General features: G+C 58.4%; 3 protein-coding genes across 12 annotated transcripts; 1 reads left to right on the top strand and 2 right to left on the bottom strand.

Annotated features, from left to right (window-relative positions):
- Nucleotides 1–1,733: 1,733 nt before the first annotated feature.
- On the bottom strand, nucleotides 1,734–5,797 carry RPL18 (ribosomal protein L18). Its single transcript, XM_060085397.1, has 7 exons — nucleotides 5,694–5,797; nucleotides 4,420–4,506; nucleotides 3,933–4,040; nucleotides 3,292–3,390; nucleotides 2,629–2,752; nucleotides 2,398–2,467; nucleotides 1,734–1,851 (listed from the first exon to the last, which is right to left on the bottom strand). The coding sequence occupies exons 1-7, from the start codon at nucleotides 5,694–5,696 to the stop codon at nucleotides 1,776–1,778; spliced, it is 567 nt and encodes a 188-aa protein (XP_059941380.1). The 5' UTR covers nucleotides 5,697–5,797; the 3' UTR covers nucleotides 1,734–1,775.
- Nucleotides 5,798–5,840: 43 nt separating this feature from the next.
- On the top strand, nucleotides 5,841–14,173 carry SPHK2 (sphingosine kinase 2). 9 transcript variants are annotated; one of them, XM_060085381.1, is made up of 8 exons: nucleotides 6,154–6,243; nucleotides 6,338–6,466; nucleotides 7,010–7,156; nucleotides 10,210–10,684; nucleotides 11,521–11,670; nucleotides 11,787–11,881; nucleotides 11,973–12,088; nucleotides 12,497–14,173. In XM_060085381.1, exons 3-8 carry the CDS (start codon nucleotides 7,118–7,120, stop codon nucleotides 13,587–13,589), a joined length of 1,968 nt encoding a protein of 655 aa, XP_059941364.1. In that variant the 5' UTR covers nucleotides 6,154–6,243; nucleotides 6,338–6,466; nucleotides 7,010–7,117; the 3' UTR covers nucleotides 13,590–14,173. The 9 variants fall into 9 exon arrangements, with proteins under 9 accessions (XP_059941370.1, XP_059941365.1, XP_059941364.1 ...); XM_060085382.1 differs by lacking the exons at nucleotides 6,154–6,243; nucleotides 6,338–6,466 and adding an exon at nucleotides 6,025–6,111; XM_060085388.1 differs by lacking the exon at nucleotides 10,210–10,684 and having other exon boundaries at nucleotides 11,499–11,670.
- A 188-nt stretch (nucleotides 14,174–14,361) lies between these two features.
- Nucleotides 14,362–19,742, bottom strand: DBP (D-box binding PAR bZIP transcription factor). Of its 2 annotated transcripts, none has more exons than XM_060085395.1 (4): nucleotides 19,577–19,715; nucleotides 18,274–18,684; nucleotides 16,444–16,655; nucleotides 14,362–14,854 (listed from the first exon to the last, which is right to left on the bottom strand). In XM_060085395.1, exons 1-4 carry the CDS (start codon nucleotides 19,713–19,715, stop codon nucleotides 14,639–14,641), a joined length of 978 nt encoding a protein of 325 aa, XP_059941378.1. In that variant the 3' UTR covers nucleotides 14,362–14,638. The 2 variants fall into 2 exon arrangements, with proteins under 2 accessions (XP_059941378.1, XP_059941379.1); XM_060085396.1 differs by having other exon boundaries at nucleotides 14,730–14,873; nucleotides 19,577–19,742.
- Nucleotides 19,743–19,759: the final 17 nt, after the last annotated feature.

Raw genomic sequence — 19,759 nt, 5'->3', positions numbered from 1 at the left:
GCGTGTTGATCAGGCTGACCACCTGACACTGTCTCCAACTGTGCGATCCATCAGCTGCCCATCTCTGCTCCCCGACACACCAGCCACCTCCAGCCCGCTGGCTACATGATGCCCCAACTGACCCTTCGGCTGGCTCAGGCTGACCTCCCCATCTTCAGGCAACAAGCTGTCTGCCCGTCTCTGAGCACCCAAGTGTCCCCAACTAAAGGCAGAGCGAGATGCCTGTTTGTCCCTGGCAGACAGCACATCTAACTGACCCTCTCTGGCTGTCTCTGTGTCTGGAAGACACTGATTGCTTCCAACTGACACTCTCAGTATCTGACCGCCCAGTGGGGCACCCGGCTGGCTCCGTTAGAACCGGTTTCTCCCGACAACCAGCTGGCTGGCTCACCAGCTCTCACTGGCTGACCATCCCGGAAGCCTTCTCTTTGAATCTCCCCTCTCAGCCTTGGAAGAATGCACTCCAGCCCTAAACCTCGGCATCACCTTCCCCAGCTGGGGAACTAGGTCTGTCCCCTCTGCCGGTTGAGGACTCTGCCCCCTGAGCATTCACACCCACTCAGGCTGCTGCAGTGGTGGATGCCCTCTACAGGGGGTTTGATTATCGTGGAACCAGCCCATCTAGATTGAGGGGCCGACTCACTAGCCACAGTTCCTCAGACTGCTGCCCCTGCCTGTCTCCTGGGCCACCGGGTTGTTTCTGGCTGTCCTCTAATCAATGCTGACTCCAGCCTGGATTTCTGCCTTAATCCCACTATCTCCTGCTGTCGGACCATCCACTTATTCCTGGACAAGGAACACCCTGCGTCTCTCCCTCCCAAGCTGCCCCTTTGAGGATCCTGACCCTGCCTCTGGTGAGTGGACCCCTGATCCCTGCAACAAGCAGCCCTCCTTCCAATCCCAGCACCCAGTCTGCTCCCTTCCTCCAGTCCGCAGCGACCAACCCTGCAAAGAGAAGGAAGGGGAATAAAGCCAGGCCACTCCCTCTCCCTCCTGCCCTCCCCAGAACCCCCCATTGCGTCCAGGTCTCCAACCCCTAACCCTCCTTCTCTTGCCTTTTCAGAGAACAGTCGGACCAAGGGCCTGGAGACCTCCTTTTATTTCTGCGGCTCTTTCGGCCACCTCGCCTTATCCGCCGGGTTTCTTCCTGGGATCCGGGGAACCCAGCCCCTTGTGCAAACACAGGGGTAGGGCTGACACAGGCCCCTAGAGGCAGACAGTAAGGTCCCAGCTCCAGGAACACACTCAACGGGCTTCGCCCAGGGACTGGCGGCCCGCCTGACTCAGGTTTCGGGGGAGGGGGAGCGCCATCACCTATTCCCACGCACCCCCTCCCCCACGGCGGCCCGCCCCATTTATACTTCCCGGTCCAAGCCCCGCCTGCCATCCCGAGCACAGAGATCCGGGAGGGGATCGCGGTTCCTTTAAGAGCAGGCGCGTCAACACCACACACCTGGGAGAGGTGGGGCTTTGGCCTTAGAAGGCCGCGGGGTCCCAAAGGTGCAGCGAGGTCCAAGGGCGCCAACAGGCTTAGAGCAGTCACCACGCACATCTGGGACGGTAGGCTCCGTCCCCCAGCACAGCGGAAGGGGCTCATCCCAAAGGCTGGTCTCCCCAGAAAGGGGCGTGGCAAACATTCCCCAAAACAAAGGCGTTCTCACCGCCGGTTCCGACCCTCTCCCTCGACCCTCTCCCTCCCCCCACCCCGTTCCCCAATAATACACAAAAGGCCATTAGCATCCAAAATCTTTTTAATAACAAGGTAGGATCTGGGGTTAGTTCTTGTAGCCACGGCTGGCCCTTCGGCCTCTGGCGCGCTCGAACTTCCGGCCCTTGGAGCGTACGTAGGGTCTGCAGGGAGAGAAGGGAGGGTGAGAAGAGGCACACGTTACAGACAAGTGAGGGAGGACGCCACCGCCACCGGCTGTCAGGGCCGGCTTGCTAGCTGGGAGCTCAGAGGAGAGCTGCTTGCTCTAACAGAGAAGCACAGGGACCCCAGAAGGGGGCCTCACTCAACCCAAGCAGCATCAGTGGTGACACCAAGTCCGCTACTGGAAAAGCCTGGCAGCGCAGGAAGCAAAACTGGCAGGAGTGGCTGCTGAAGCGCCTGCACTAGGCCCTGGGGCCATCCACCTGGGCGCCCCAGCGCTGGACAGAATGCAGGCCCCACCAGAGAGACGGGGACAGGCCCTGGGAAGCCTGCATCTGTGATGCTGGCTGTGCAGGGAGCTCAACACCCGGAGGAACAGAACTTTAGGCAGTCTTGAAGGAAAAGCGGTAAGAGGGTGGGGGAATTCTAGAGAGACCTGAGGCTGGACTAGTGGGAGAAACAGAAGCATCTGAAAGCGTGGCAAGGCCTAGACCTGCAGGCTGGGGTCCAGGGCTAGGTATACTCACTTGGTGTGGCTATGAGGGGTTCCTGGGGCCTTGCCGAAATGCCTGTACACCTCTCGGCCCTTGCGAGGACCTGGGGAAGGGAAGGAAGCAGTGGCTCAGGCTGATCTGGGGTGGGGTGGGAGTGTCACTGACCTCCCAGGCCTGGGAAGGTAAAGGCTGCTAGCAGTCCCACAGCTCATGACAGACCCCTCACACACCCCTACCCACCTCAAGCCACTAAGCACCACTCACCAGACAGGAGGACAGTGCCACAGCCCTTGGGGGAGTCCAGGGCCAACTGGTCGAAGGTGAGGATCTTGCCCCCGGCCTTGAGGATGCGGCTCCGGGCGCGGCTGCTCACTCGAAGAGCACACACCTGGGGGACACAGAGGACAGGTGCGGTCAGAGCCCCCTGGATGGCGACCCAGGGGCTGCTGGGGCTTCCTGTCCACTGCCCAGGCCCAGCAGAGGAGTCCCAGCTGCTTCCTCGGCCTGATCACCAACACCACCGACTACTGGAGGCAGCTTCCTGAGTTCACGACAGCCATTATTACCACTTTACTTCTAGAAACCCCTTTAACACCGCAACCTGAAGCTACTACGTGTAAGGAAACTGAGGCACAAAGAAATCCAAGACCTTGTCCAGAGATAACAAAGTGGCAGAGAAATCCAGGTCTTAACTCTGGCTGCCTGGATCCAGAGCGAGCACCATCAGCCGGGCCCCAGGAGGGGCTTGTCCAGGGATACCCGCCATCAACAATGTGAGGGACACCCCCACCCCCGCTTCAACCCAGGCACAATGCCTGCCTCACCCAGAGGTGAGATGAGCCAGCCGGCACCACGAAAAATTGAGCCAGGTCCGCAGGACCTCACCTTGACCCACCCAACACGCTCCAGAGCCCCCTCCCCACTCACCTTCAGTTTGGGCACCTCCTGGATACGCACGTCATCCGTTATAGTCCCCACCACCACAGCCGTTTTGCCTTCCCGGCCAGGAAGCTTCATCTTCCGAATCTGGGGGTGGGGGTGGGGGTGGGAATGAAATGCACATTAAACAAGTCCCTTCTGGTGGTTAAATCCAATCCCACCCATTCAGGCATCCCGAGGACCAAGCGTTGTGTCCCGTTTGGGCTAAACCTACCCATGCCACGCCTCTCAAGCTAGCTCAAGCCTAATCTCAGGTCCAGTCTGGGAAAATCTCCAAAGAAAATACAAACAGATTCTTCCATGGTTCTCTCCTACAGAAAGCTTCTGACACAGAAGACGCTCTATAACTTGAAACCTCAGGAAGATCTCATAAAGCCGCTGTAACCCGCCCCCAGACACACACAATGACAAGGAAAATGAGACCAAGAGTCCAAGCCAGTCCAATGCCCCCACTATTCAGCTACAATCAGAGGGTCAGAGCTCTGCACCCACCACTGGATGAGGTTAGGCCAGCTGATAGCCAGGCTGCTACCAGAGAGTTCCAAGCCCGCCCTTCCACCCGAAGTCCAGCTCCGGACACGATCCAGTCGCTCCCCAGGCTGGCTATGCCCTCCGCCTCAGCCCCTCACCATCCGGGAAAGGGACAGAGGTGGCCGGTTGCTGCGACTCATGAACAACCTCTTCAGCACAACTTGATTGAAGGTGGAGTTGGTTCGCCTGGCCAGAAACCTGTACAGCTGGAGGGGAAGGAAAACGAAAATGAAACCCGGGGCAGCCCACCTGCCCCCCACCCTCCCTCCCTCCCAGCTTTCTAACGAAGGGGCAAAGAAGTGACTTAGGGCTTTGCCCCATCCCGTTAAGCCCACGGGAGAGAGCTGGCCTAGGTCCCTCCTGGCCAGGGACCCAGAAAATCCCCCTCCCCACTCCCCAGCGCTAAACCAGCCCAGAGGCTGAAAACACTGGAATCTCAAGAAGCTAAGGGAAAGCAGCAGAGATTCAAGCCTGCCCTGAAGGCCCCAGCACGGAGCCCGGGACCAATACCAGCATGGAGGCTCTAGAACTTGTACTGATATTTCCAGGGTGGCCTTGCCTAGGAGTCTTAGGCCCCAACCTCACCTTGACCAACAGCCTTAAGTAGATGTCCTGGCTCTTGGGCTCCTTGCGTCGAACCTTTCGGTCCTTGTTGTGGCGGATGTCAACTCCCTGCAGGGGTGAAGGGAAGACCATGAACCCAACTCTGATCTGGCAGATTCCTCACCTCTAAGAAACAGCTAAAGCCCCAGTCTCCGGAGACAACAAATCCCAGACCACCACTGGGAGCCCTCTGGGAAAATACTTAAAACTCCCTGGGCCTCAAGTGACTTTGTTTAAAAAAAAAAAAAAAGGAGGGGGAAGCCTAATTCTACACAAAAAGCCTTCAACACATGGCACACAGCACCGTGAAAGACCTTAACACAGCAGCCGCGTTAACGCAAGTTTTTACTTCTTTAGAAGCTATATTTTTCAACAATGTAAGTATTATTGAAGCTCCCAAACCTTGCTCCCATGCGTGGAGCGTTATCAAAAACATTTAAACCAAGGGCATACTTCAAGTTCTTATAAAGGACCCTTTTTTCTAGAACTTACTCTGCACTGACCAACCCTAGAACGACCTCCTTATGAAGTATAGTTTCCCACAGTAGTGCTAAAACTGAAGGGAGCCCACGAATTCCACTACACCCCCTGCCTGCTTTCCTCCAAGTTTTTCAGGCTGTGTCATGAGTTATAAAGAACTACTAATTATTAATAGTTCTCATTTATCCAGCACTTAATGTATGCAGGGACCCGTGGTGAGCACTTCCTCTGACTTATTCGCGAACTCACATCTCTGAGGCATAATTACTGGGTCTCCAATGAACAGATGCTTTCTGGGCACAGGAATGATGATACGGTGGGTAGGGAATTGAGACTCGAACGGAAGCCTGCCTGGCCCCCAAACCCGGGTACCGGACGCTTGACACCCCCCCACCCTGCCCCAGAACCCAGCTTTTCAGGCTGGGGAGTGACGGATCCAGGGACAGCACAGGCAAGAGTGGCTGTGGGACCAAAGCCTGTGTCCGAATCCTGGCTCCGCCACTTACTGGCACTGTGACCCCGGTCATATTACTTAACCTCCTTGCCCCTCAATTTGGTCATCTATTCGATGGGACCTATAATACAGGATTATGGGAGGGGCGGGAGGTTGAGAACGCCCATCCCTGGTCTTCGGGCTCCCAAAATAGCTCCCCACAGCGGGAGTCGCCTCCTTCGAACACCCCGGAACCCCTGCCTCACTCTGGAACGTCCCCAGCGCGAGACCGCGGCGGATGGCAGCGGATGATCAAGCCCCGAACGCCGCAAAACGCGCTCACCATGATGGCGCCTCCTCCTTAGCCAGGTCCGGAAAGAGAGAACAGAACCAGGATGGGCGGGGAAAGCCTTCAGCGAGTGCCGCCTACGTGACGTCACACGGGCGCGACGCGGCGCTCTACCTTGACTCGTGTCTCTCTATGGTGAGTCGGATGACCAGCTAGATGGGCGATTCCGGAATTGGGTGGAGGAACATCTAAAGGGGAACAATCGCTACGCCAAGGAGGGAAGGGCCAGCACGTCGGAGGCCTCTCTGGCCCTATCCAGTCCCTGTTCTTGATAGTCTTCCGGCAGAAGAGGCTCTCGGAGCCAGAGAGATGTCGCGCGGAGCTAGGAAGACGCGTCGTGCGGTGACGCTCTGGCCCGACGCCGAAGGCCTCTCTGTGGCTCCCGGAGGACCTAGAGGGCCGAGTATTGGAGGTGAGGAGGCGGGGCTGGCGGGGCTGGCGGGGCTGGCGGGGCTAGTCGGGACCTCGGGAAACCTCTGACCTCAGGCTTTGGGCGTTTCCTTGTCAGGCTCACATCTGCCTTATCTCGTGCTGCGCTTCTCAGGTGCGGCCGCAGCTCGGGAAGTCTTACTTGAGGTCTAACCCGAGATCTTCTTGCTGCAGCCCAGTCTATGGCATTCTGTATTTCCACCTTTTAGGTTCAGCTTCTCCCTCTGCCCCCAGATGGCCCTTCCCTGAACCCTACTCAGCCCCTGCCACCTGGAGGCTGCTTTTCCCAGCCGAGAGATTCGAGTGGCCCAGCGGGTTCGGTTTGAGGGACGTGCAAGGTACTGGAGCACAGAGAAGGCAGGCTGAGGCCCCCGGGGCTTGGGGGATGGCGTGGAGAGAGGGATGAGTAAAAAACTCCTGAAAGAGAGGGGAGGAGAGACTCAGAGAGAGGGAGACAGAGATTCAAAGAGGAGGAGGAATGGAGACCCAGAAGGGGAGTGGAGAGAGACCAAGGGTGGCGAAATGGTGACCCGGGGAGTTAGAAGACCTAGAAAGAGAGGGAACGTGGAGATCCAAGGAGGAGAAGAGACAGAAAGATGGTGATACCATCTGTAACCGAATTCATTTCTTGGCTTTGCTACTTACTAATGGTGTGACCTTGGGCAACCTCTCTGTGATTTGGGGCAAGTCGTGTAACTTCTCTGTGCCTTACTTTCCTTATCTGCAAAAAGGGGCGTCTATTGCTGTTATTAGCCTTTACTGGATGGGACCAGATGGACTGGTTGGGGCAGTGATGAAGCTGACTTGTCCACTTGTTTTCGTGGAAGCCCTGCAGCACTGCTAGCTTGGCCTCCTTTCCTCTGCCCTTCATGCTCCTACAGGCCAGGCCTGCACCATGAGGCCTGACTCCTTGTCCATACCACCTTCCCATGGCCTCCGACCCAGGGCCAGGGTCTTACTGATGTGATAACACAGCAGAGGGCCTGCAGATGAATGGACACCTTGATGCAGAGGAGCAGCAGGACCAGGTAAGGGTCCATATGAAAGTCCAGATCACCATACGATGGAACACAGTTTCCTTCTCTCCTCCTTGTCCCTGTTCCTTGGTCTTTGAGTCCCAGCCTCTTTGATTACTGTGTCTGTCTTTCTTTCCCCTGGAGCCCTAAGCACACGCACTGTGTTTCCCTGTCTCTCCATCTTTCTGGGTTTCTGTCCCTCTCTTTCTCTGGGTTATTTTTTGGTACATGTTATCTGGTGCTGTTGCTGTTCTCAGTTGAACACTAGGTACATTGATTGGCAATAAATGAACTTCATCCTCCATTTATCTTTTTCTAGCGAGCTTAGTCCCTATCTCCTTCAGCATGTGTCTTTGTCTCTACAGTTCTGTTTCTAGGTCACCTGATATTATTCTTGCCTTGATTTCTTTCAGTTTAATCGTGTCTTTGCCTCTCTGTATCTTTGTCAACATATTTGCTTTCTGTCTCTTGGCTTCAGTTCCTCTCAGCCTCTAACTTTCTCTCTGTCCCTCACCCCTGACCTAGAGGTCTCTCTCAGATACTCCCAGTCTCTCTCCTGAGTCTCTGTCTTACCATGTAACTGGGTCATTCACTGGGCAGATATTTATGTCATGCTGCCCCCACGCTAGCTTTTGCCCAAGGTAAATAGTTTGTGAATTAATGAGCCTCTCCTCCCTGGTTTTCGTTCTGAAAGTGTCTGTCCCCATGTCTCGCTGTGTCCATCATTTTCTGGGTTTTCTTATGTCCTTACCTTGCACATTTTTAAAAATCTATTATTTATTTTATTTATTTATTATTTTTGGCTGCGTTGGGTCTTCGTTGCGTGGGTTTCTCTAGTTGCCGCGAGGCATGTGGAATCTTCCCAGACCGGGGCTCGAACGCATGTGCCCTGCATTGGCAGGCGGATTCTTAACCACTGCGCCACCAGGAAAGCCCACCTTGCACCTTCTTAATTCCATTGTCTTTGTCTCTTTGTTTGTATCTCTGCTTTTCTTTATGTCTGTCTCTCTGACTCTCTGTAACTGTCTGAAAAAGAGACAACACTCTGTCTTCAGGTCTCTTATTGCCTCTGGTTCATTGTTTCCTTTTACTGTTTTTGCATATCTCTGGGTCTTTGTTATCTGTGTTAGGGTCATTCTCTATCTGCAGTTAAAGACCTTCTCCCCCTTGCCCCTTCTCTTTATAAAGTCAAAGGATGGGAGAGGCCCACTTGCCCTCAATAAAGATGGCGACAGGGGCTCTGGCCGTGTCTCCTTGAAGCCGCCTCTGCTGCGTGTGTGCCCTCACCTACAATGGCGGCTGATCTCGCGAAGCGCGATACCCCGCCCAGTTCTCCCACTCTCCCGCGGCAGGCCCCTGCGCCAAGCTCGCTAGTCTGCTGGCCCCGCCCCCGCACGCTCTTATTGGTGCAACTTAGGCCGGCCGCGCGGCCATTGGCTGAGCCGATGCACACCCTCCCCCCACCCCTGGGTCTGATGGGGGCAGTTGGTGCTGACTTGAGTGGCCGCCTGGACGAGGATCCGGCGTGTGAGGAGGGTCTGGGGTGTCGGGACAGGGACCCGAGTCAGGACGACTGAGGGAGCAAGAGGAACAGATACGCAGGCCCGGGACTTGGGTACTAGGGGTGTGGGATGGAGATGGAGAACCAGAACCAGGACTGAGGGATCCAGGAATGAAAACCCAGGTCTGGAACTGGGTTCTGGAAATGGGGTGGGGATGGAGGGCCGGGACCCGGGGAACCGGAGACAGAGACTCAGGCTTATGGATTGGGGGGACCTATGGATGGAGACCCAGGCCCTGGTCTGGGGTACATAGAGGGTGGAGAGAATGGAGACCAGGCCAGAGACCTGGGGACCTAGGGACCGAGACGCAGGCCCCAGGACTGGGGGAGATCTAGGGCTCTAAGTGTGTGTGTGGGGGAGTCAATGCAAGTTTAGGGGTGGGGCTTGAAGAGCTGCCCGGGGTAGGGGGCAGAGGTGGCTCCTGAGAGTGAGTCCACAGATGGGGGTGTGTCTGGGGCAGTTCTGCGCCTGGGGAAGGTGAGGGGCAGGACTGATAGGTGACTGGGTGGGCGGGGCAGTGGGGAACAAAGGTGAGCTGGAAGGAGGAGGCAGAAACTGGGCAGAGGGCAGGGGGAGGGGACCTCAGGCCCAGCTCCCACTCTCTCCCTGGAGAGCAGGCGGCCAGACACTCAGGTCAGTGCTTGAGGTCCAGCTCTTGGCTCCTGTCCCTTGCAGGTGCCTGCATGTGGCTCCTCTACCTCTCTGACCCCTTAGTTGCTCCATGTCACACCCCTTTCTCAGTTTCTCCAGCTACTACATCCCCTACCTCTTGCCTCTCCTGTCTGCTCTTTCTCTCCTAACTCTGTTGTCTGACTCTCAGAGGGCCTCTGGAGCCCCTAAATTCTCACTCTGCTCTCTAAGTATCTTTCATTATACTAGGTTTCATCTCACTGAAGCTGTTTTGTCTCCTCTCAGTGTTTCTCTGGCTCTCAGACCTTTTTCTTTGTGTCTGGGTGCCTCTTCCTTGTTACTTTCTCCATCTGGAGTTGACTGTGTGTGTGTTGTGTTGTGTTTCTCTCTATCTTTGTATGTCTATTTATATGTCTCCACCATCCTGATCTCTCTCCTTTGCATTATTTTTCTCCAAAGTCCTTAATCGTCATCCAACACGATATGTATTTTATGTCTATCTTGTTTTCCTGTCTTCCGATTAGAATATAAACTCCACGAAGGCAGGGATTTTTGTCTGTTTTATTCCCTGCTCTGTTTGCTGGGCCTGGCACCATGATTGGCATATAGTACTGAATAATTATTTGGGGAATAAAGGAATGAATATTTGCAAGCCTGGGTGTGGACCCTCCAGGATGCTGGCCTTCCTGTCCAGCTGACCTCTGCCCTGTGTCCTCAGTCTTCCCTCACTTTGTCTGGGCTTGTCTCTGGTGCTCCCACCTTGCCTGTCAGCACCCCTCATTGTCTCCTCTTATCCACAGGCCCTGCCCCTGCTTCCCTCTGCCCACCATGGGGGTCCTGGACTCTGACTCCTACCCTCCTTCCTCCCCACAGAGGCCAGAGCAGGAGCTGACCTGGAGCTGGGGCCACAGGCCTAGGAGCGCCCTGGACAGGGTCAAGGCCATGGCCCCCCCACCGCCACCGCCATTGACCCCCAGCACCCCACTCCTGCATGGCGAGTTTGGCTCCTACCCAGCCCGAGGCTCTCGCTTCGCCCTCACTCTCACACCACAAGCCCTGCACATACAACGGCTGCGGCCAAAGCCTGAAGCCCGGCCCCGGGGTGGCCTGGTCCTGCTGGCTGAGGTCTCAGGCTGCTGCACCCTGCGGAGCCGAAGCCCCTCGGACTCAGCAGCCTACTTCTGCATCTACACCTACCCGAGGGGCCGGCGTGGGGGCCGGCGCAGAGCTGCACGCACCTTCCGGGCCGACGGGGCGGCCACCTACGAGGAGAACCGTGCTGAGGCCCAGCGCTGGGCCACTGCCCTCACGTTTCTGCTCCGCGGACTGCCACTACCTGGGGATGGGGGTGAGGCACTGGGAGGCCTCTCTGTCCTAAGGCCACCTTGGTGTCTCCGCAGATCTCCCTCTGTGGGCATCTCTGTCTCTACTTTTCTGTGTGTCTGTCTGTGTGATGTGTCTCTCTGGGTTCATACTGAAAGAGTGATGCACAGACAGGGATGGGCACAGAAGGCAAAATCCCAGGCAGAGAAGGATTTGTGTCTGCTGCTCTCACGAGATTTCTGTCTCTTTCCCCTCCCCCCTTCCATGGGTCCTGACCACAGATGAGTCAGAGGCTCCCGGGCTGGTGAGAGCAGCCGAGTGAGACATGCTCAGTCACCACCCTGGATGACAGGCACTCGCAGAGGTCCCCTGGGGCGTCTCAGGAGCCCAGAGATGGCATCTAATCCAGCTGTGGGGATTCAGAGGAGGCTTTCAGGCAGAGGCCCCCACCTAGGGTACTCAGTTGGCACAGGAAGGTAAAGGTTCCAGGGTCCCCAGCTGGTGGGCCTTCCTTGGTCCTGGCTGGCTGGGGGTGAGGCCCGCACAGTGGAGTAAACTGTCCCTGGGTTCCAGGTGTTTGGGGGTGTGGAAGGTGGAAACCACAGCTCTCCTCCCACCCGTGAGTCCAAAGGGCACTGGGATTAGACACCGGATCCCTGCCTTTGTCTCAGCACCTGGGAGAGGGGCGGGCTGTACACCTGGGCCTGAGCTGGTGAGGCCAGGGAGAAAAAACTTTCAACTCCCAGCAGGTTTTGATGCCAGCCCTCCACCACCTCCACTGGAGGCTATTTGCAGTTACTGTTTCTGAGGTGAGGGGCTTGGTGCCCTGACCTCTGTAGACTCCTTCTCCTCTCTCTGCAGAAATCACCCCCGACCTTCTGCCGAGGCCTCCCCGATTGCTCCTATTGGTCAATCCCTTTGGGGGGCGGGGCCTGGCCTGGCAGTGGTGTAAGAACCATGTGCTGCCCATGATCTCTGAAGCGGGGCTGTCCTTCAACCTCATCCAGACAGGTAAGGGCAGTGTCATGATGGAGGCGGGAGCTGGGGGCTAGGACTCCTGAGTCCTGGGAAGTGGTGGTGGGTCAGGGGTGGAACAGCCTGCCTCACTTCCTGGTTCTCCACCTTAGAACGACATAACCACGCCCGGGAGCTGATCCAGGGCTTGAGCCTGAGCGAGTGGGATGGCATCGTCACCGTCTCTGGAGATGGGCTGCTGTATGAGGTAGGGTAGGACCACCCTGCCCCAAGCCTGAGCCCTGGAGGACTGCGGAGGCCAGGGCCAACACGCAGGTGTCTGGTCGCCCACCCTCCAGGTCCTGAATGGACTCCTAGAACGCCCCGACTGGGAAGAGGCCGTGAAGACCCCCGTGGGCATCCTCCCCTGTGGCTCAGGCAACGCGCTGGCAGGAGCCGTGAACCAGCACGGGGGGTAGGTGGGAGGAGCCCTCCTGGGATGACAGGGACCTGGCACATCTGTGCCACATCTTCCCCTCAGCCAGATCAGTCTGGCTGAGGGATGCTCCCCACAGCCCCCAGACATTTTTGCCTGTCTTGTTCCTAGCTGTCTCCCTAGTGCCTAGAACTGTGCCTGGCACACAGGAGGCACTCAGTGAATGCTTATGGAATGAAAGAACTGACAGGGAACCTGGCTCAGTAAGAAGAGTCTGTCTGGAGGTGGCCAAATGGCTGCGGGCAGGCCCCGGGACGTGCCCGGCCTCCTCTCCCCATTGTCTGCTGCCCCACCCATCTGTGTGTTTCTCCTCCCCACCTGGCACTGTGTATCTCACCTGGCCTGTTTGCTCTTTCCTACCGTATCCGTCCATGTCTGACTGTGAAGGTTTGAGCCGGCCCTGGGCATTGACCTGCTGCTCAACTGCTCCTTGCTGCTCTGCCGGGGTGGCAGCCACCCACTGGACCTGCTCTCCGTCACTCTGGCCTCCGGCTCCCGCTGTTTCTCCTTCCTGTCTGTGGCCTGGGGCTTTGTGTCAGATGTGGACATCCAGAGCGAGCGCTTCAGGGCCCTGGGCAGTGCTCGCTTCACGCTGGGCACGGTCCTGGGCCTCGCCACACTGCACACCTACCGCGGCCGCCTCTCCTACCTCCCTGCCACGGTGGAGCCCGCCTCACCCGCCTCTGCCCATGGCCTGCCACGTGCCAAGTCAGAGCTGACCCTAGCCCCCGGCCCAGCCCCACCCGTGGCCCACTCACCCCTGCACCGCTCAGTGTCTGACCTGCCCCTGCCCCTGCCTCAGCCTGCCCTGACCTCCCCTGGCTCACCTGAACCCCTGCCCATCCTGTCCCTCAACGGTGGGGGTCCAGAGCTGGCCGGGGACTGGGGTGGGGCTGGGGATGCTCCACTGTCCCCAGACCCACTGCTGCCCTCGCCCCCTGGCTCCCCCAAGGCAGCTCAACTCTCACCCATCACCGAGGGGGCCTCAGAAATACCAGTATCCTCTGGGCTCCCACCTCCCACGCCTGATGCCCGGGTAGCCATCTCTGCTGGGGGCCCACCTGACCACCTGCTCCCTCCTCTAGGCACTCCACTACCCCCAGGCTGGGTGACAATGGAGGGGGACTTTGTGCTTATTTTGGCCATCTCACCCAGTCACCTGGGGGCTGACCTAGTGGCAGCGCCCCACGCGCGCTTTGACGACGGCCTGGTGCACCTGTGCTGGGTGCGCGGTGGCATCTCACGGGCGGCGCTCCTGCGCCTGTTTCTGGCCATGGAGCGCGGTAGCCACTTCAGCCTGGGCTGTCCGCAGCTGGGCTACGCTGCGGCTCGTGCCTTCCGCCTTGAGCCGCTCACGCCCCGCGGCGTGCTCACGGTGGACGGGGAGCAGGTGGAGTATGGGCCATTGCAGGCGCAGGTGCATCCCGGCCTCGGTACTCTGCTCACGGGTCCTTCAGGCTGCCCTGGGCGGGAGCCTTAACTCCAACCAAGCTTGGAGCTCTCCCGGAGCGGGGCTTACATTCCTGAGGGGGCGGAGCCTGAGCTAGGGGGCGTGGTGTGGCTGCTAGAGTCAGGGCGGAGGCTACAGTGGTCCTGCCTGGTCTCAGGATTGCGCCCTAGCCTAGGGGACCAGAGGTGATGCTGGAGGATGTCCCGAATTCCGGGGGTTGGGGTCCTGACGGTCACGGAGAAGTGGGCTCGCCCCAAGGGTAGTGCCTGATCAACGAGGGTGGGTTCACTCCAGACCCTCGAGAACGGCTCGTAGAAAGCCAGGTCGGCTGAGGGCGGAGCCTGTCTTAACGCGTAGTCCAGTGACGTGACCTGGAATGTACGGGCTGGGGAGGCCTTAGATAACCGGCCCCGTCTACTCCGGTGCCTCCACCAAGCTGGCCAATCAGCCCAGGAGGGGCAAGTTCCCCGGGCGGCGCTCCGATTTGCACTAATGTCCCTCCCCCCCGTGGGTGGGGGCGGGGAAGTTCGTTTCCTCTGTCTTCTGTGCGTCCCCCAGCCCCAATCTTCAAAGCAATTGAAAAGGTCTATGCAATAAAGGTAGTGGCTTCATTCCTCTCAGGCCCTCGCCCCTTCCTCCATCCAGCAGCCCGTGGGAGGGAAGACTCTAGGCACTTCCAGCAGCTCCTGCCTTTTATGGACCGAAGCCCAGACCTGCCCATGGACTGCGGCCAGCGTGACCCGCTGGCCTTGAACTGGGGCCAGGGAGCTGCCTCCTCCCCCACGACAGCTGGCTCTGGGGTTCTCAAGATTTATTCAGGATCGTGTTAACGGAGGCGGTGGGAGGATGGGGTCCCCGACGTGCCGGGGGGCACACACTGAGGACCTTCCCCGCCCCCGCGTGGGAGCGGGGAGGCTCACTTTTTCTTAAAAATATAAATGTATTTATCTGCATCATCACATCCCTGGGGCACCCAGCTGGCCGGCCCGTGGGCCACAGGGCGGGGAGGGAAAAGGGTGTCAGGGCGCAAGTCTGAGCAAGGCGGAGGAGCGCTCCGCCCGTTGGGGTGGGGGGCGGCCTCACAGGGCTCCGTGCTGGGCCTGGTAGCGGGACAGCACGGCGCGGTAGTGGGACAGCTCCTGGCGCACGGCCACCACCTCCTGCCGTAGCAGGGCGTTCTCCTTCTCCAGGAAGGCCGCCCGCACCGATATCTGGTTCTCCTTGAGCCTCCGGGCGTCGCGGGACCGCTTGGCTGCCTCGTTATTCTTGTATCGCCGGCTCCAATACTTCTCGTCCTGGATGGGTGGGAAAGCACTGAGGTCCAGAGGGGCCCCGGCCCAGCGAGAGAAGGGAGGAACAGCTTTGCTTCTGACTTCAAGAACCAGAGTGCACCTAAGAAACCTCCCCGCCACACCCCGGGCTGCTTCTCACCCAGCAGTGGGGCCTAAAGGATACCCGATCTCCCCTGAATGGGTACCCAAGGGTCTGGCCTTCTAGGGCCCCGGTTGCTATGCACAGCAGGCCCCTAGCAACAGCTAAGGCGTGAGATAGCCTCCCACCCCAAGCAACTGAGCTTCAAGTCTCCACTGTGCAGAGCAGGCCCAAGCTCTTCTCACTTGACAAAAGGCCTGCAGTTAGCTCCTGGTTTGCTAAGGATTCTTGTTCCCTAGCAACAAGACCTTCAGGGTCTGAAGACTTCTCCCATTGAAAAGCACTGCCCTATACATCACCTTTCCAGATCCTGGTTGCTAAGGAAAGCCTAGGTTCCCTAGTGATGGGGTTTGGTGTCCCATAAAATCCTCTCAGAGCTGGGCCCTTTTGACCTTGCTGCCAAGGCAACCTCACCCCTCCTCAGCAAACAAAAGTGAGGTGTAAGTGGTCCCAATGACCACAGCCAGTCTCTGACCCACTGGCTTTGAATAGAGGCCAGGGAGCTGCCTCCTCCCCAACAGTCCCTGGTTGCAAAGGGGTCTATCCTGAGACCTCCCCACACCATTATGTTTAGAGTTCTCCAGTCCTGGAATTTGGCTGTGGAGGAGGACCACTCCTTAGTACAAGGACCACCCAGAGCTCTGAAAGATGCCCCTCCATCCCCATTTCATTAAAGCCTAGTCCCTGCTTGCTAGGGTAAACCCACTCCCTAGCAACAGGGCTTCATGGCAAGAGAAACCACTGGTCTAGATTTGGTTTACAGGCCAGTACTCACTGCTTCAAGTAGTTGTGTCTTACACAAGGACATGCCAAAGTCTTGTGAGACAAACCCAGGTACTTCTTGTTAGGGAAGAACCCAGAACTGACAAAGACAGAATGCTAGAGAGATGCAGTCACTGCCCAAAGCACCCCAAATCAGAATGTGGCCCTGGCCGCTAATGAGAACCTGAGGCCTCTTAACAGTAAGTCCAGAAAACAAGGCCTAGAGGGGCTGGCAAAGTCTTCATCCTAGGCAGATGCAATTGCCCTGAAGGATGCCCCAGATCAGAGATTAAAGGACCAACCCCTGCCTAGTTGGCTGCTCAGAAGAAACAAGCTGATATCACATTCCTAAAGGATGCTATCCTTAGCAACTGGGCCTGGTAGAGCCTGAAGCCTGCCCCAATGAGGGTGTTGGGTCCAACCGATAGGAGAAGCTCCAAGCCTGTAAAACTGGTCCCAGCAGTGCTGGCTGAGTCTGAATCCCACAGTGATATGGTTTTTCACAAATCTCAAGCCCAAACCTCTGTCCCTGTGCAGCCCCTGGCCAAGGAGGACTGGTCCTTGGCTATAGGTTAGGAGAATGGGAGAGCTAATCCCAAGTGAGAAACCCAGGTCTGACTAAAGAGAGGGCCACCCCTGGCCGTGGAGCCAGCACCCACGAAGCCTGTGTCCTACACCCAGCAATGCTCACCTTCTGCTCCTCTGGCACCTGGATCTTCCGCGCCTTCTTCATGATTGGCTGGGGCTTAAGTTCCTCCTCTGAGAAGCGATGTCTCCGAGGGTCAAAGGTCTCATGGCCGGGAATGCTTGACAGGGCTAAATCAGCTGGGTCAGGTTCGAAGGTCATCAGCACCTCCACCGTGTCTGGGTCCACAGGGCTGGGTGTATCCCGAGAGGTCAGGCCTTGGGGAAATAGAATGTGCCGCCTGAGTGCGTATTTATTTTGGGGAGGGGGTTCCCAGAGGCTACCCCCTGCTCAGGTATCATATCCACCACAAGGAAGGCCCTTATGGGGTTTAACATAAAGCCCGCCAGGGATCAACCTCCCTAATATAAAATATGAAGGTTCCTTAAGCCACAAAGATGCTTAGAAATCATGAAACCAGCTCCACTTTTACACACAGGAAAACTGAGGCCCAATCATACGTGACTTGCCCTAAGTAGCACAGGAACCTGAATTATTGCTTCTAAAACCTCAGGACTTCAGAGTTACAGTGTTAGCTTCCTTCCCTATAGTCCTACCCTTCTTAACTGAATCCCCAACCAAAGCCTAGACCCCCGGCTGTTCAGGGAAAAGGAATTTAATGCACCGAAAAGACCTCAAGTTAGCTCCTTAAGAGCTAATAAGTCCAAAGAGTTAGGGACAAGAAGCATACAGGGCTCGGAGGTTCCAGGTTGGTTCAAGCGTAAGAGCGGCCTGTACCTTTAAGAGAGAGCCAGCTGGGGCCAACTGAGGACACAGGTTCAGGGCCGAGTCACGTGCTGGCGCCTGCTTTCCCGCCCCGCCCCCCTGCCGCCACGGGCGCCCTCCTGTTCCCCAGTCCCGCCCCCTCCCGCGTGACCGCGCGTGCGCGAAGCACGAAGCACGGAGGAGGGAGGAGAGGACTCACGTGGCGCGGGAATGTGCGACAGGGAAGGGGAGGGCCCTGGTCCTGCCCGGAGGTCGGACCAGGAGCAGGTATGTCCAGGAATCCCCGACCTGCAGTCCGCCCTGGCTACCCCAAGGTGCCAGAGGGAGCACACCTTCCCTCTTGCTCCCTGGGGTCTCCCAGCTCGAACCTCTCAAGCGCCAAGGATCCAGACCCCTCTGCTCTCTAGGGAACACTCGAGAACCAACCCCCTCGATATTCTCAGGCTCCAAACGTCCTCGCCACTAGGATATACACGATTCTGGGACCCCAAGCCCCTACCACAGGAATATAGAAAGCTCGGTCCTTGCCCCAATGGAAGACCCAGGATGAAGGTCCCTTCTGAAGGATGCCGGGACCCGGGGCGCCAGACCCTCTCCACTGGGGGGTGGGGCCGAGGAGGCAGGGCTGCCAGTCCCTTTTGTCCTGGGGAAACAGAAGTCTGTGTCCGCTCCTCGTCTTCCTCCCTCGTAGAGGGCCTAGGATTTCCGGTCCTACCCCAGTTCCACCGCTTCCGGGTCCAGATTCTGGGGTGCAGTCCACTCCCCAGTAAATAACTCCAGTGTTCTGGGATCCCAATCCCTACTCCTCGAGTATCCAGAGCCTTTGTCCTCACGTCCCACGTAAAAATTCACACGACCTCACCACTGGGCAGGCTTCCTGGAACTTGGGGTCCCAAGTCCCTCATCTCCTATAGATCCAGGATACACAGTCCCTGACCCATTAGGGGACACAGAATCCGGACTCCTCTCCCGACATCTCCCGATTAGGGGACCCGGAATTCGGGCATGCAGCCCCAGTCCCACCGTCCTGGCCCCCAGATTCTCACAGCCCCGCCCCCTGGAGTCCAAGCCCCGCCCAACCAGGGCCCTGTCCCGCCCCAGCCGTCGCACCTGCGCGGTGGCCGCCGGCGGCCCCGAGGGCAGCCCGGGCGGGGGCGTGCCCAGGCGAGGAGCGAGGGGAAGCCGAGCCGCAGGAGCCGGGCCCCGGGGAGGGTGCAGGTGTGCGCACGGGCGAGGGCGCTGGCGACGGGCCGCCGGGGGGCGGCGGGCTGGGAGGGAGCCCATGCTCCAGCAGGAAGGCGTCCAGGTCCACGTACTCCACGTCGCCGAACGGCAGCGTCCGCTCCCACAGTAGCGGCGCCAACAGACCCGGGCCGGGCGCAGCCCCCGGGCGTCCCCGTGGGGACCCGCCGCCCACTACCGCCCCAGCTGAGGCATCCGCCGGTCCCGCCGGCTCCAGGCCCGGCCCGGGGACCGTGGCTGCCGGCGGGGCCGCCTTGCGCTCCTTTTCCTTCAGCAGACCTGCGGGCCAGGGAAAGAGCGGGCAGGGTGGGGAGGAGGAGAAAGACGGAGATGAAGAAGCGACTCCGAGAGGAGAGAGACACGAGGAACGAGGGGATGGAGCCCCACACCGCAGAGATCCAGAGAGAGGGGGGACAGGAGGGAAGTGGGGGAGGGACCCGGGAGGGAGGGCAAAGACCCAGAGAGAGGAGGGGACAGAGGCTCAGAGAGGGAGAGAGACCCAGAGAGAAAAGACAGACGGGGGCGGCGGACCGAGAAAGGGATAGAGAGGAAGAGAGACTCAGGAAGAGGGGATGACAGGGACGCAAAGAGAGAGATGGGGACAGAGACCCAGGAAGGGATAGAGACACAGAAGGGGGATGGAAGTTCAGACAGAGGTAGGTGGAGGGTTGGGCAGGAGAGATTTAAAAAATGACAGCTCTGTTAATTCCTCTGTAATCTACAACCCCCCCACTCTCTGCTCACTGTACCCCCTCCTCCCTGCCCCCACACTCTAAGGGGCAGGAAGGGGCTCTATTCCTGGGGCACATTCCTCATCCCTAGACTCCATGTGACCCCAGGAGGCCCCGCCCAAGCCCGTGTAACAACCGTGTGAGCATCCGACACACCCCCCCTCCCTTCTCCCTGGACCCCAGGGGTCCAGACTCTCGGAACCAAAAGGAAGAGGGGGCTGGGGCCTAGAGTCTTGAGTCCTGGGAGTGGACAGGCATGAGAACCGGTACTTTTGGGTCCTGGGTGCTGAGGGATCTAGGGGCCTAAACACCTAAGTACAATATTTGGGTAGATAAAGGTTGGGAGGATGGGCTCTTGGCACGTAGGAGGTAGCTGTGGACCCTCCCGGCACTAAGGGAGCAGGGTGTCTGAGTTGGGCGAGATGGGGGCTAGAACTCACAGCTGGCTGGCTCTTTGGGCTTGCTGGTCCCCTGCAGAAGGCTCCGCAGCCCAAGCAGCGCTCCCCCGCCAGGGGGGGCCCCGGTCGGGCTGCCCAGCAGCAGGGGGGCCGGAGTCCTGTCGCTCACGGGCCGCGCCATCGCCCGGCACCTGCCCGCAGGCTCACGGGTTCATGGAGAGGCGA

This window comes from Mesoplodon densirostris, chromosome 19 (assembly GCF_025265405.1).
Source record: "Mesoplodon densirostris isolate mMesDen1 chromosome 19, mMesDen1 primary haplotype, whole genome shotgun sequence".
Taxonomy (NCBI): domain Eukaryota; kingdom Metazoa; phylum Chordata; class Mammalia; order Artiodactyla; family Ziphiidae; genus Mesoplodon; species Mesoplodon densirostris.
This window is presented reverse-complemented; position numbering and strand designations above follow the sequence as displayed.